At 36.4% G+C, this 15,770-nt stretch overlaps 2 protein-coding genes across 5 annotated transcripts; both read left to right on the top strand.

Moving 5' to 3' along the window:
- The first annotated feature begins 281 nt into the window (after positions 1–281).
- On the top strand, positions 282–8,721 carry NEK4 (NIMA-related kinase 4). 3 transcript variants are annotated; one of them, XM_059583469.2, is made up of 15 exons: positions 282–405; positions 2,259–2,394; positions 2,479–2,545; positions 3,510–3,575; positions 3,718–3,764; positions 3,883–3,928; positions 4,056–4,136; positions 4,232–4,274; positions 4,412–4,461; positions 4,546–4,627; positions 4,735–4,784; positions 5,847–5,920; positions 6,170–6,221; positions 6,842–7,303; positions 7,820–8,721. In XM_059583469.2, the coding sequence occupies exons 2-15, from the start codon at positions 2,309–2,311 to the stop codon at positions 8,453–8,455; spliced, it is 1,842 nt and encodes a 613-aa protein (XP_059439452.1). In that variant the 5' UTR covers positions 282–405; positions 2,259–2,308; the 3' UTR covers positions 8,456–8,721. The 3 variants fall into 3 exon arrangements, with proteins under 3 accessions (XP_059439452.1, XP_059439451.1, XP_059439450.1); XM_059583468.2 differs by having other exon boundaries at positions 282–410; XM_059583467.2 differs by having other exon boundaries at positions 282–452.
- Positions 8,722–9,762: 1,041 nt separating this feature from the next.
- On the top strand, positions 9,763–12,948 carry LOC132171139 (2-oxoglutarate (2OG) and Fe(II)-dependent oxygenase superfamily protein). Of its 2 annotated transcripts, XM_059582375.1 has the most exons (3): positions 9,763–10,047; positions 11,596–12,348; positions 12,466–12,948. In XM_059582375.1, exons 1-3 carry the CDS (start codon positions 9,769–9,771, stop codon positions 12,715–12,717), a joined length of 1,284 nt encoding a protein of 427 aa, XP_059438358.1. In that variant the 5' UTR covers positions 9,763–9,768; the 3' UTR covers positions 12,718–12,948. The 2 variants fall into 2 exon arrangements, with proteins under 2 accessions (XP_059438358.1, XP_059438357.1); XM_059582374.1 differs by having other exon boundaries at positions 11,596–12,948.
- The last annotated feature ends 2,822 nt before the right edge of the window (positions 12,949–15,770 follow it).

Genomic DNA, 15,770 nt, shown 5'->3' with positions numbered 1-15,770 from the left:
CCTTTCCTTCGTCCGTGCGCTGCTTTCACTTTCAGTCCCCTCTGGGAATCTAAAACAACGCCCATATCAAAGAAAATTAAATGCCTTGGGGCCCCACTCTCACTCTCTCCGTCTCTCACGCTGCTTGCGTTTTGAATTGAACACACGCGTGGGGGTAGAGTGGTAACAGCATCACCTTTGCTTTCTTTTCAATTCTTTTTGCCGCTCTTCCCCTCCCTAACAAATAAAATAATATACAAATATGACAATGAGTGGGTAAAGAGCTTTTTGGGTTCCTGTTTTTGTCTTTCAACTATCTCCCGTCTCCCCAAACTCAAACGCTACTGAAGAGCTTCCCATTGTCTCTCAACCAATAACTGGGGGATCTACTTCACCCAGTTCTTTTTATTTATTTTTTTGGATAAGGTAAGGTAAGTATTATTATATTTCACAGAGTCATCTTCAACATTCAGGTACTTTCTATTTTTAGCTTTTGTTCTTTACGATTTTTCATCTTTTTTGAAGTTTACTTAGTAAATTTCCTGTTTTCTTGAGCTTTCATTTGTGGGTATCTTTCTTGTCTTTACTTTTTTCTTTTTTTGGTGGGTGGGTGTTGAATCTTTGATTTTTTTTTTCCCATTTGCCCTGGGTGAGAAGATTTGTGAATTATATGTAGTGGGTTGTGCTTTATTTAGGACTTACTTGAATGTTTTGGCCCTGAATCAGTTCATACTCGTAACCCAAAGATAATTTCTTTATAGCTTTCGTTGCTTTTGTTTTCACTTATTTCCCATAGTTGTTCAAAATGGTAGTGTTAGGGCTTTAATGAGCTCACTTTTTTAGGTTGCATTTGTAGGCACAAGTAGGTAGTTAATGATGGAGGCACATACACCATTGTTACTAATGTTGAATAGAAAGGTGGCATTTTGCTTTAGGCTCAATAATATGTACGCCCCCTTTCTTACTTTTAAGTGTTTTTTTAAAAAAGTTACTTTAATGCTCTAGTAAGATCAATGAGTTCGTTTCTAAATTTTCTGGAATGTAAATGTACTTGTTATGTTTCAACTAATGTCAAATTATGATTATTGTGTCCGTATTTGCTACAGTTTGGTTAGAGTTTGATATTATTAACTTTTCCTTTTTGGCATTCTTCATTTACAAAACTGAATTTCAGTCCGATAATCCTTGGGTGACCATAAAGAGTTTCTTCTGGATGGATAAGATCTTTTTGCACTTAGAGTTATGTTTTGATGCATTTATAGGGTTTGGACTGAGTGATGCACTTGACAATCTTACCATTATTTGTCTTCATAAAGATGTAAGAAATTTCTTATAGTCTGTACCAGTCTGCAAGCATGAAAATCTCAGGGTTTTACACCTAAATATCAAGAGTTTCTCTTGCTATGCACACAGTGAGTAAACACTACAAAGAGTAATGCCAATGGTCTTTTGACAAAATGGCTTTTCCTCCTTCCCTAAGACAAGGGATGGAGGGCGACGTTTTGGATTCAATCCTGGATGGCTATGCGAGTTATGTTTGCCTGTAACAAAAAGAAAAAGGGTTCAAGTTATGCAGTTTTTGCCCATGAACGAGTTGGTGACCATAGGAAAAAAAAAATGCATCTTATGGAGGTCTGTAGCAGTACCACACCTATGTTTTGGAGAACTCCAAAGTAAAATACTTAATGTAGTGCTTTTAGTGTCCAGCTTTGTGACTCTTTTGGGTTGTATAAATGTTTGCAATTCCTTTGGCCACTATTGGATGGGTTATGACAATTTAAAGCCCTTTACGACACCTATATTTTGATGGCATCCATCTCAATCTGGCATGTAGAAGTCTGTATTGTATGTTTTGCAGACCAAAAACCCCATTCAATTGTTATTTGTATACCCCTTCCTGTGTGCATATAACCACTAATTCATGGGACACGTACTTTATAGTTTTGCTGTGATCCTCAAATCATGGGCTGTTATGGGCCTGCTACATCCTCATGTATATGCCTTCTTATGGCATGCCTTTGTTTCATATGACGTCCAGAGTACCTTTTTAGGTAGTTCATCATGTGGTGTGGGGTTCAGATACTTGTTTGCGAGTTTGCAGACATCTCTGCATTATTTCATTAGTATGTCCATAGCTGATAAGTGTCTAGCTAGGATCCTTTAATCAACCACTGAAGAAGATAGCTGTCATCTCACTATTCCTTCCTTTTATGATGTCTGTGTGTGTGCAACTGTGTATGATCCTTCATACTAAATTTTGCTTTGTGAATCCTTTCTAGGATTGAAAACTCTTTCACACGCCAAGTGGGGGGGAGTGGTAAGGCTTAAAATGGAGCAGTATGAAATTCTCGAGCAGATTGGGAAAGGTTCTTTCGGTTCTGCTCTTCTTGTGAGGCATAAACATGAAAACAAGAAGTGAGGACAATTCCTGTTTATGTTTAACATGTAATTTAAGAGTTGAACCAGTCTGATGGGAGAATTTTTGTTTCCTATATTTAGGTATGTGTTGAAGAAGATCCGTCTTGCTCGCCAAACTGATAGGACTCGTAGATCTGCCCACCAGGAGGTTAGTGTTTTTATATTTTTCTCCATGTTCTGAAAATGCAAACCATATGGAAACTGTCAGGATGACTTAAGCTTTGTTTGTTAGTGGTTTGTGGGGTATTTTTGTTTTCGATTTGAAAAAGTGTTTTGATATGACATAAATGTGGTTTTTATTTTTATTTTTTTAGGAGTGTTTTGTGTTTGGATTGTTTGTTAATGTTTTTTTTTAGAGAAAAGAAAACGAAAATTTTAACAAACAGATCCTAATTTTTTAGAAGCTATAGTTTTTTATTTTTTGTTTTTTATTATAAGTAAATGTAAATTCATTAACGCATAGGGACGCAACCCTAGTACGTAGGAAGTATATAAGAGAACCCCTAAAATATACACCACAACATCTCCAACCAACTCATCCCAAAGACATCTTTCCACATCATCATTTGGCCCATAAGTACCCGCAAATGTCCATTTGATATTCTCAGTAACGCATTTGAAAGAACATGCTCCCACAAGCCTACCCATGCATTCATCAATCTTTACACCACTTGCCTATTCCACATTAACATAATACCTCCTGGTACCCTTCTCGACCCCAAATTCAACTAATTCACATGATTACAACCTCATAAACTACGAATCACCTCCCTAGTAATAACCTCTATTTTTGTCTCTTGTTGACACAATATTAGCTTTCCATTCCCTTATAGCCCTCTAATCCCCATCCTTATGAGAAGCTATAGTTGCTTATATCTGCGTGTTGGCTTCTTTATGAGGTGCTTTTGGGTAAAGTATTAAGTCTTAGGTTTGGTTGATGTTTAGATCTAGACATAGTTCTTAATTACCAGAATTTAAATGTCATTGTCAAAATAGATGTATTAAATATATTATGCTCCCGAATGGTTGGCATTTTAAAGAATGATGCTGTTGTTGTACCTCTATCTATAACTTCAGCCTGTAAGATGCTCTCTTGGTTCTTAATTCTGCAGATGGAGCTTATTTCTAAAGTGCGGAATCCATTCATTGTGGAGTACAAAGACTCCTGGGTGGAAAAGGTCAGCATTGTGTGTGTATTTGTGTGTTTAACTTCTAATGAGGCATTATAAATTTTCTATTCTGACCCCAAGCATTTTAAGGAACTTATGTCCCCAATTACTATTAGTTCTACGATTGACATTTTGGTGTTTTCACTTCCAGGGTTGCTTTGTATGCATTGTAATAGGATATTGTGAAGGAGGAGACATGTAAGTTATATTTCCTGCTCAAGTCAGTTATTTGATTAATGTTATTCAATGTGCTTGGACATGATTTCTTCTTCCTATTTTTCTGACCTTTGCATAATTACCACTTCTTGTTACACAGGGCAGAAGCTATTAAAAGGGCCAATGGTGTTCATTTTTCTGAAGAGGTTGTCACTCTGGCTGCCAAGATTCTACTTTCCTTTCTGAAATATAATAGACTGTTCTGTGTTAGAAACTTGGGTGAAAACTATGGAACTCCATTCTGTTTCATACTTGAAATTGTTGTAAATGCAGAAACTTTGTAAATGGCTAGTTCAACTCCTCATGGCACTTGAATACTTGCACGCCAACCATATTCTTCACCGTGATGTCAAGGTTAGTGGTAAACTAATAGAGAAAAAGCTTGTTGGATTTTATATGTGAAATGCCAAAAGCTAATTGGCACTGATTGTGTTCCAAAATTGTGTCAGTGCTCAAATATATTTCTAACAAAAGATCAAGACACACGTCTAGGTGAGTGAGTGATTTTTCTCTTTGTCCCCTTTATTGATGTACATTGTAATTTTTGTTTGCATCGTCCAACTATGCATTGGTCTATAGTCCTATATTTTAATTAGTTTTACCATATTCAATATTCACATTTGTTGCAGGTGATTTTGGTCTTGCTAAGATGTTGACTTCTGATGATCTTGCTTCTTCTGTAAGTTAACACGAATTGATATGACTGTCTTTTTCCCACCCTCTGTTCTGTATAGTTACCATGGATTTTCTTCTCTATATGCAGGTTGTGGGAACTCCAAGTTACATGTGCCCTGAGCTTCTTGCTGATATACCTTATGGTTCGAAATCAGACATATGGTCTTTAGGTAGAATATATCTGTTTTGAATTCTTATTATCACTCTAGACTTAAGCATTGTTCATTTTTGCTTGATTTTTATGTGTATATAATATATAAGGTGATGTGTATTCCAGGATGCTGCATATATGAAATGGCTGCTCACAAGCCTGCATTTAAAGCTTTTGTAAGTTTCTGACTGGCAGTTCCTAAATGTGTTTGTTCATTTTTGTATTGTGTCTTTGCCTTTTCCCCCCAGCTAGTAACATTGTTTAATAACGGGGCATTTATTGTAATGATCACTTTCATTTTTTTTTTTTTTTTCTTTTCTTCAATTAAGTAGGCTTCAGGAACCATTTGATGATGACAGGAACTCTATTTTTGGATCATATGGGACTATGTAGAAAAGTTCATTATGATGTGATTTGTGCTAATGCTGTTTGGAAAGCATTGATTTGCTCTGTAGTCTCAGTACTGTTTTAACTGACATCATTGGTTTCTTTGGAATATCATGTTTTTTTGAGCTTGGAGCAATGTACTCACAATGCTGCAAATTCGTTGACTCTCTTCATTTGAAACTGATCTAGAAAGGGGGTTTCTATTTATATGAGCAATTGGCATTTTGATTGATTACTTGGAGCAATGTACTCCATCTAGGTTTGCGATTTTAAAAGTTCGATTTAAAAATAACAATTTTAAAATGTGTGATTTGAAAACGTAATTTTTAAAAATGCAGCTAAGCGTTTGGCAAAATTATAGTTTGGCCTTTAAAATCACAATTTAGCATTTAAAAAGTTATGCGTTTTCAAAAAAAACACCTTTACATGCAATTTGAAAATGCAGATTTTTTACCATTTTAAATCGTAATTTTTTTAAAACACAATTCCACACAATCTATTTTCTACAATTTGGTTTAAAATCGCACTTATTGTTTATGAAATTCAATGCCAAACGCAACCTTAATTACAAAGAAGTGGTAATTTAATTATAACAATCTTTTAGTCTGCCAGTAATTAATGTCTTTCTTTGAGATCCTAATAGTGAGTTTAAGCTTAGATAATTTCTGTTAGATGTGATTGGAATCAATATAGACTCATTGAAGTTGCGTTAAGTACAAGGAATGATTCCCTTTCCCTTGTTATTTGTGTGTGTGATTATAATGGTTTCTTTCGCTTTTGCATTTAGCTCCTGTTTATTTGGCTCACTTTTCTATAAATATTTCATGTTTCTGTCTTGTTTTACTGAGCAGGATATGCAAGCTCTGATTAACAAAATAAATAAGTCTATTGTGGCTCCCCTTCCGACCATGTACTCTGGTGCATTGTGAGTCTGCTTGCTCTCTCCATGCGAATCTTGATCTTAAGTTCCTCTGAAATTATTATCCTTCTATATTGTTTTTTTTTTTCTTTTTTCTTTTTTCTTTTCTGTTATGTAATGTCTTGAGAATTTCTATCTCAATAGATAATAATGATATTTTTAAAATGACACCCTCTTTTTTTCATAAATGATGTGGGCTGTGATCACTGCTGTGGTTTTTCTAACCTGTTTTCTGGGTTTTCTTTCTTTTCTCAGTCGAGGGCTCGTTAAAACCATGCTGCGGAAGAATCCAGAGCTTAGACCAAGTGTATGCTCTATTTTTTTCCTTTATTTTAAGATACATATTTTTTTCTTTATCAACACATACATGTAGATCTGGAAACAAAGACACAGTTCAAGAATATCATTATTTGAAACAAGAGATACACCTCGAGTGTATTTTCTTTTATTTGATTGGCCATCTGGATTTGGTATTGAAAGGTGCATATGAGTATCTGCACTGTAGATATAGTACCTGAGTGACTTCCATGCCTGTCATTGAATTATTGAATAGAGTATGAGGTGCTGTGTGTTGTATTTATATGATAATGAAACCTATAGGTATGATACTTAGGATTGCATTACAAAAAATGAGAATTGTTTATGCACATGAAACTTTTATATACATTCTGTAAAGTTTTGTAGGGATGGAAACTTTCTGCTGTTCTAGAAAGGAATATTTAACTAGAAAGCAGATTGTTTGATTAAGACACATTGAGAAGTATGGGCACAATTTTGAAGCATTGGACTGATGTCCCATAAGATCCTTATCCATCCAAGTTCATGTTATGTCATGTTGGGGTTTGGTACTCGATGTGGTTTAGTCAAATGTATATGCTTCTCCTTTCTTTCTTCAGACTTACCACAAGTGTAACTTGGTTTTACCAGGCTGCCGAGTTGCTCACTCATCCACATCTTCAACCGTACATAATTAGGATTCATCTAAAACTGAATAGCCCCAGACGGAATACTTTCCCCGTCCAGTGGTCTGATTCTAACTACATAAAGAGAACAAGATTTGTAGAGCCAGAAACAATTTCCATTCATTCTGTCAAAGAGAAGAGGAGGTCATTTAGCAATGATAGGACCTTGAATCCTAGTGTATCTGGAACTGAACAGGACTCACTGTGTTCTTCTCAAAGAGCACAGGACTTCCCAAGCTTGAATCAAAAGTTCACAGAATTATATGTTGGTTGCCTCCACAAAGAATATGATATTGATAAGTCAATAACCACTAAGTTTTCAAGTGTTGCCAAGACTCCAAGATTGACACCAAGAAAGGTTTCTGCTACACCGAGGAGACAGACAACACCATTGAAGATATCCCACACTGGTTCAAAACGTGACTCAGTAAGTATATACATGTCTATTGTGAATGCAGCATCTCAAGTTCTTTATTTTTCTTACTAGTGGTGGGTGATGGAACATCTTCCTGGACTTTTAATGCTTTATGCTCTTTTTTTCAATTTTCAAACTGGAAAAAATATAGCGTTTGGTACCTTATCAACCACATGGCTTGCAATAGAAGGTTAGGACCCCGTATTAAATCCACCTTACCTTTGACATATATGTAGTTAAAAGTTTTTGTCCCTGATTGTGAACTGCCCGACTGTATTCTGTTAATTCATGCCACAATAAAAAATTGTTTCAAGGTGTTTCAAAGATAATCTAGAATCATATAGTTAATGTCATTGAGATAATGGATTTTTGTTATTGTTGATCATCCATTAAAGATGGGTGATTTGGGGTTCTGCAACCCTCTACATCTATAGAGGATTCAAGGATCATGATCAAGATGCCAAGTCTTTTGTCTTTGAATTATATGTCAGTGGTTGATTGTTTTAAAGCAAATGCTTTTATTTTCAGCTTCCGATGTCACAAACTCCAGAGAGAAGATTTTCTTTGCCAGCACGAAGAGCATCTCTTCCATATTCAACAAGAGCTGCAGCCTCAGAAACCCCTTATAGAGCCAATGTTGGTCTCCTTCACAGGATGGAGTCTCCAGATGTCTCTGTCAATGCCCCACGGATTGACAAGATGGCTGAATTCCCCTTAGCTTCTTCGGAAGACCCACTCTTTCGAATCCATAGAACTTCATCAACACCTGCACAATGCTCTTCCAACTCACCAGCCAGTGCTGACCTCTCAATCACAAAGGACAAATGTACAGTCCAAGTTATGGACAGAACCTTTTCCAGGCCCGATTTCAATGATGCCGGCTGTGGAGCTACTGGAAGTGGCAGTGAATGCTCTGATCACAATCCAACAACTGGTGTTTCAAGTCGTTCATCTTCCGAGTCACGACAGCCTCGGTTTGACACCTCGTCGTACCAGCAACGTGCAGAGGCATTGGAAGGGTTGCTTGAGTTCAGCGCACGGCTCTTACAACAAGAAAGGTTTGAGGAGCTTGGCGTGTTGTTGAAGCCATTTGGGCCTGAGAAAGTCTCTCCCAGGGAAACTGCAATATGGTTGACTAAGAGCTTCAAGGAGACAGCAGTTTAGATGGAATACTGATGATGCCATGTGATAGTTGCAAATGTACATTATTTCAACCTTTTGACATATGAAACTTAAAAGAGTAGGTAGCTGTAAGTCTTCATCTTGAAGGCAGCATAGACTGATAGAAACTGAGTGCTTCTCTTATTCCCCAAAATAGAGACAATTTGACTGATCTTTTTAAGTTTTAGGTACTTGGTAGGGTGTTTTTCAGCTCCAAAAAGAGATTGCTTTATACAAGTTGAAAGAAGTCATGGAGATGAATTTCGTGAGTGTCTTGAGCAATGGGGCTATGTCAATTTCCACAATTCCTTTCAGGTTTGATTTGAAAATGGTGGTGGGTAAGGAGGGATCTCTTATGGGCTTCTTTTTTCTTCTCCTATGAATTATTTCACGAGGACTGGAGCAAGCAAACTTGGAATACATGTGATTTTTCATCTTCCTTGGAAGGTTGACATGCAGGCTCTCTGTATCAAATCGATTTAATATGGTATATTTTTGTGAGGCCATCAATAGTAATTAGTTTTTCCTCGTTTTATTTTAACGGTCTGTTTGGATTTGCGATTTCAAAATAGCAATTTTAAAATATGCAAATTTAAAAACGTGATTAAAAAGCACCCTTGCCTTAGATTTTAAAACGCATATTTTTTACATTTTTAAAATCGCAATTTTTTTTAAAAACATAATCCCAAACGATTCATTTTCTATAATTTGGTTGAAAATTGTACTTTTTATCTAAAAAATCGTAATACTAAATGCACCCTAAGACAAATGGATTTTTCCCCTTGAATCCAGAAATCTTTATCAAAATTGGACCAATTTTTATTTTTATTATATATATATATATATATATATATATATATATATATATATATATTTTAAATTGGGTCGGAAAAAATTTATGTAACTTAGTCTATTAAAATGACAAATGTCTTTTAAGTATATAATTTTCACATGTATTTTTGATTAATACATATATTTTTAACGGTGTATATAAATCCCATGCCCTAAAAAGCTGATAAGAGTTTTTTTTGACATGTTCATGTAAGGGACGGAAGAGGGGGATTTGAATTAGTGACCTCTGTTTCATTAGGCGTGGTTTACAGCCGATTAAGTAAGCCCTCGAAGAGCTGATATGAGTTTAAAAGATGAGATGAAAAGTAATTTTTTCAAGTCAATTTTAAAGAAAACTTTGTTAGATCGTTATTAAAATTGTGAGCCCAATTGGAATTTGGGCTTGCAAGTGGCGAAAGGCCCATATCTCAACCTTTAACTGTAAGGCCCAAAGTTGTCTCCTCCGCCGTGGTGCTCGCAGAGACATGGAAGAAGCAGAGGTCTTGGAATTGTACGAGCTCCAGTATTCGGATCTCATGCTTCTGTCTTCAACAATTACTCCATCGTCATTGTCATTAGCAGAAGAAGAAAGGGAAAGCCTGAAATTAATATGCAGAGACGTAATGGAAGCCCTAGGGCCCACGGGCCCGGGCCTGCTATCGATCAGTGGGGTCCCCGACGCCTCCACTCTCCGCCGAGACCTCCTCCCTCTCGCTCACCGGCTTGCCCTTCTCAATCCCGACGACCGTAAACGCATTCTCAAGGTCATTTCCGCATTTGATTATATTCGCTTCTTTTTTTTAAAAAAAAAAATTTTCTGAATAGTTTTGGTCTGAGTGTGTTTGGTTCCTGAGAAAACAGGTCTAGTACTTTTGGTGCTGTTTATTTGTTTGGGCTGAGTTAATCTTGTGTCTCCTTTGTAGAAGGAAAAGCACAAAGAGATTATAAAATTTCGAATCTTATTTTCTTGGCAACTTATACAAACCTATAATAGAAATTACCTTTGAAAACCGGCTTGCGGAGAGGGTGCCTAGGAGCTTATATATAATTTAGATTAGACTTAACTCATCATGTGAGACACCAATAGTAACATACCACCGTGCTCCGTAGCCGATATACACGACGGCTCACTCTATCGACACTGATACGATTGTAGCATTTTTTCTTTGAGTGGCTCCATTCATTTATCAATATTCAATGATTTAATACTATGCTCGTACATAGTACCAAAACATTTTAATTTGGCTTCTAGGTGGCTCGACTACAAAGCTGAAACCTATTCGATTCCATGGTTAAACTGGATTGATCCAATTCTATACTTGACGCGGTGGCTGCGTGGTTGGCTCTGACATCAAATGAAATAAACCCCGGGTAAAACTTACCATTGAAAACCGGTCTGTAAGGAGAGGGTGCTCATGAAATTATATACACATGGTTAATATTATATTTAATCAATGTGGGAAAAAAGGATCGTAACAACAACTAAAAAGAAAGTAACATGTAGGAGACTCCAAAATTTTGGAGTAGGTTCTTATTTTCAAGGAGCAGCCAGAGAAATTGGAAAATGGTGCTGAGAACACAGTTTAGAAGTATTTTTTGTAAGAATTTTTTGAGAAAGTTATCTGGTATGGCTTATTAACAAAATTTCCATGAGCCAAGAAGTTATTTGTGTATTTCATTGTTGATGTTCTTTTGTTTTGTTTTGTTTTGTTTTTTTTTTTTTGTCATTTGTTTTTATTTTCTATGTGTTCCAATAACATATAACTGAACTGGAATGGTACTGTCCACTATTAGAATGATGTGCAAATAATCAGATGGTGAGAAATGGGCTGCTTCTCGATCAGTCATGGGGCTGGTGATTGCTGGGAAGTTTTGTAGTGCCTCATATGTTCTAACTTTTGGCTTTCTTGCTTTTTGGCTAAGGTTGTATCATGTATGTATTGTATAAATGTAGTTAGGTATTTGTATGGATTGTTGACATGGTAGTTGGCTGGTGTTGTTGCAGGAAGAAAATTGGTGTCTTGAACATTGTATTCTTTACTTTTGGTTTTGAACAATAAATTTGGGTGTGCGATTGGGAGTCAGTTTATGTATGTTTCTGTGGTTCTTTTGGTTGGTTGTTTTTATGAGCTTGCACTAGATTGTGTTAAAAGCCTTGATGAGATACATCATTTACCTTCTTCCTAGTCGCAGTCATATCTGTGTGCAATTTCTTTTCTTCTTTCACAATAGAAATATAAAATTCTAGTTCAAAAGCAATTATTCTTTAGAAGTGTTTTATTGCTCTCAAATTCTATTTGTACTTTCTTCAGGAGCATAACTTGGGGAGTGATGTTCCTTTGAAGAATCCAGATAGAAGTGTCTCCTCTTTTGCAATGCAACTCAGATATGCACAAGGTCCAGAATCCATTCAAAATAAACCAAGTCATAGAGGTGATACCTTACTGAATTCAGAACAAGATCATCTAGAAGATGGTATGATGAGAGAAATTCTGGATAGTGAATTTAAAAATCTTGGAAACGCTTTTAGAAAGATTGGATTTTGCATGATGGATCTAGGGCTCCGCATTGCACGAATATGTGATAGGGCCATTGGTGGACAAGAGCTTGAGCAGAGCTTATTGGAGTCCTCTGCAGCAAAAGGGCGTCTTATTCACTATCACTCAGCTCTAGACAACATTGTTCTAAAAGAAGCTGGGAGGAGCAAGGCAACAGTGAAAAGACAGGCAAATGTTAGAAGGGACGAAAACATTTCCATAAGTAATAAGCAAGGCCTATCAGAAGGCCCGAACTTGGATTCAAATGGTAAAGAAGTTGGATCATATGGACTTCATTCCAATCTGTGGCAGCAATGGCATTACGACTATGGTATATTCACTGTTCTGACAGCTCCCTTATTTCTTTCCCCATCTTTTCCACAAGCAACAGAACCAAAAGATCTGTTTTCAGTGTTCGGTGATGAGGAATGTCCATCCCTTAGTGACCACACATATTTGCAAATTTTCAGTCCCTACAAGAATAATGTCTGTATGGTGAAGGCCTCTCCTGAAAGTTTTATCATTCAGGTGGGTGAATCGGCTGATATCTTATCAAAAGGGAAGCTTCGCTCAACCCTTCACTCTGTCTCTAGACCTGCTAAGTTAGGAAATTTGAGCAGAGAAACCTTTGTTGTGTTCTTGCAGCCTGCATGGAATAAAACTTTCTCTATCGCAGATTATCCTATGAAACGCTCAATGTCATGTGATCAAGACTTGCAGGTATCTAATGGGGAAACAAATCTTGCTGCGCAGGACCAAAATAAACTAACCCAAGAAATTCAAAAAATACTTCCACCACTATCGTCACGGTTAAAGGATGGGATGACATTTGCAGAATTCTCATGTGAAACCACCAAGCAATACTACGGTGGTAGTGGTTTGCAATCTAACAGATAAGTAGTTCCTTGGATTTTTGTCAAGCCCTCTTTCAATATCTTTTCTACCATTGTAGTGCTGATTTTGTTTTTTTTCCCCATTCTAACATGGATTCTGATTCTATGCTATCTACATCTGACTTTTTTTACTCAAGTATGCTTTAGTTTGTAGCTCTCTAGTTGCCTCATTTTTACTTGGAGAGAACCATTTTTATTTATGTTACCAATGATTTTGATAAAGAGGGAGTAAAAACACAGAAAAAGAACAAAAAAATTCTTTAGTGCTTTCTTGTTGAGAAATATTTTCTTGTTTCATACATGGTGAGTAATCTTAATCCATCTTTTTAGTAGCTACTAATTTGAACGATTAGTTGCATATGGATGTCATTCATGTACTTGAATTGGCATCCTGATTGGAGTATTTGTGAGATATGAATTGTCTGTTGCTGTTTTCAAGAGACTGCAATTAAATATTTAAAAAAAGGGTGAAAGCTGCAGCAAAGAAGCGCACTTTGCAGGAGATTTGCCTGCAATCAACCTGAATGGATCTCAACCGTTTGAACCTTGAAGATCTGGTCAGGTGAGCTCCTACCACTGGCCAACAATTCTAGATATTTATTACTTCCTACCACAATGGTATTTGGAAGAAGTGATAGTTATAAAGCCTTGGTTTTGTGTTTAAATTTTTGATGTAAAACCTACAAGAAGATTACTGAAGCAGAGTGCATAACAAGTTTCATGAGATATCAATTTCAGAACTGTAGTGGTATATAGGTGAACCGCTATCAGTAATAGCTATTGGAGGAAATGAAATATGTATAAGTTCTCCCGTTGATCTTTGTGAATTGCTGGTTTTTGAGCATCACATTGCATTTAGAGCAATTTACTTTCTGTACTCGAACTAATGTCCTAGAGTATAGCGCTAGTGCGAACCAAAGCCTATTTTCCAAAGATTCTACTTACAAACTCACTTTCTGGCTGAGGTTAAGCTACATCTTGTTGGTATGTGATTTTTGGTCCAACATGGTTTTAAAGTAATGGCTTTGAAGAGGGATCCTCCAAATGCTCGTCTGTCACCAGCCAGTCGAAATAGCCCGAATCACTCTCCGACATCTTGGGCTCTTGGCCCGGTCCAATGCTATGGTGGCTCGGTCTTGCTTCGCAGCTGTTGAGTATGGCTCCGAAAGAGCTGGCTAAGACAACGACTCAATGAATAAAAGGAAAAGATAAAGAGAGAAAACAAGGGCAAAAAGAATGAGGATGACCCCAAGATCGGTTTTATAGTAAGGGGAATTGGCCGATTAGGGGTCTCATCATCCCAATTACAAAACTCTCATTCACTCCTGGGGAGGAAAAATAATTTTGTTTTCTTGTTAAAATCACAAACTCACTTCAAAACGTAATGTACCAGAGCATCTAATTAACTATTGGATATGTAAGACCACACCTTCACGGGCTCACATATCCGATAATTGATTCTAACAAAGATGAATGGGAGAATACAAAATGATATTATCTTCTCAAAAAGTGCCACAAGCAAAAAGGCCAAAACTAACTTTGAGTATAGTAGGTTAGTCCTTCCAAAAGTAGAGGCTTCCTACTAGCCTTATGAACAGATGTTAAGACACGTGTACGGGTCCTCATTGACATTTTCTTCAGCAACATCTGAAAAATTATGATTATTTGACTGGTGAATATGTGAGTCCATGGCTCAGTGAGTATAACCATTCTACCAATTTATGCGAGTGTTTGAGCCCCCATATTACCTTTTGAAAATCCCTCAAACTATTGTTTACAAAACAGCTATTACATATGTAGGGTTTTCATAAAAGAGTTTATCAACGAAGTGTCATACATGTTATATATATAAACACATAGAGAGGTTTGTACATAGTAATAAAAACATTAATATTTTCCTTTTCATTTTCTTTATTATATAATTAACTCCATATCCCATAATATGGAGTAGTAAAACAGTTCATATCATGATAATGTTCATTCATCATCTTTCCACATATTCATACTTTCCTTCTTTTACATAATTTAGACTTCGTACCTCAAAAACTTTGCTTTCCCGAGCACCCTGACACTTCTACATCGAGGATCCACTTCCACATAGCTCCGCTACTCATGAACCCTTCCCTTAAACTTACACATGTTTTCCAGAAGTTTAGAGAGAGAAATGAGAGTTTTAGAGTGAAAAAATGAATTGGATTCTACCTCTGGCAACTACAATGCTTAGTCGACTGGGACTCTAAGCGCAGTCAATTAAGCCTTTGTGATGTGGCTCAATCTCATCTTGCCACGTGCCGTAGTCAAATAGAAGTTTGGATGAGTCTTATTTATAATTGGGAAATGCTAGGTGTTCTCTTAGTGTTTTTTTGATCCTAGGTAGATATTATTTTTTTTAAAAGGTATAAAAAAAAAAAAAAAAAAAAAACCCTTATTTCTCTCACTTGATTTTTAGAAAATAATATCTACCTAGGACTAGGAGAACACAAGGAGAATATCTAGCATTTTTCTTTATAAATTGGTAAGGAACAGCATCTGCCTCATTAAGAAAATGTGGAACAATCGTGAGTCTTTGTATTGTTCTTACTGACTACCATCATATTTCTGTTGTGTTTCTACCTTACTCAATGTAGTGGAGGTTGATTGTATTTACAGAAATAAAGTGTAAAAGATTTACAATTCATACTTTACAACTGTGATGTAGGCGCCTATATTACATAAAAGTGTGTAAGTAGCATACTTTGGAGTATAAGATTACAATGAATGAATTAATCATACTGTACATTTCAATAGGATACATCCACTTATATTGAACGGGTCGACCTAACTTACATTCACGAACCAAATGTATGACAATGTGCACCATCAATGTGAAAAATCATGGCGGGAAGATTCTTTCTAAATTGCATAAAATGAAGGGAATTTTACCTTCAAGGTGATCCAAATCTTCTAACCACAGTATTTTGGAACAAATCTCTCTAAAGAAAGAAGACAACTCTATTAAAGGTTTAATAACCTTCTTTGGTAGGGATCCACGCAGTGCAATTAGCAAGAGTTGTTGTA

This window comes from Corylus avellana, chromosome 1, assembly GCF_965113065.1.
Source record: "Corylus avellana chromosome 1, dhCorAvel1.hap1.2, whole genome shotgun sequence".
Classification (NCBI taxonomy): domain Eukaryota; kingdom Viridiplantae; phylum Streptophyta; class Magnoliopsida; order Fagales; family Betulaceae; genus Corylus; species Corylus avellana.
This window is presented reverse-complemented; position numbering and strand designations above follow the sequence as displayed.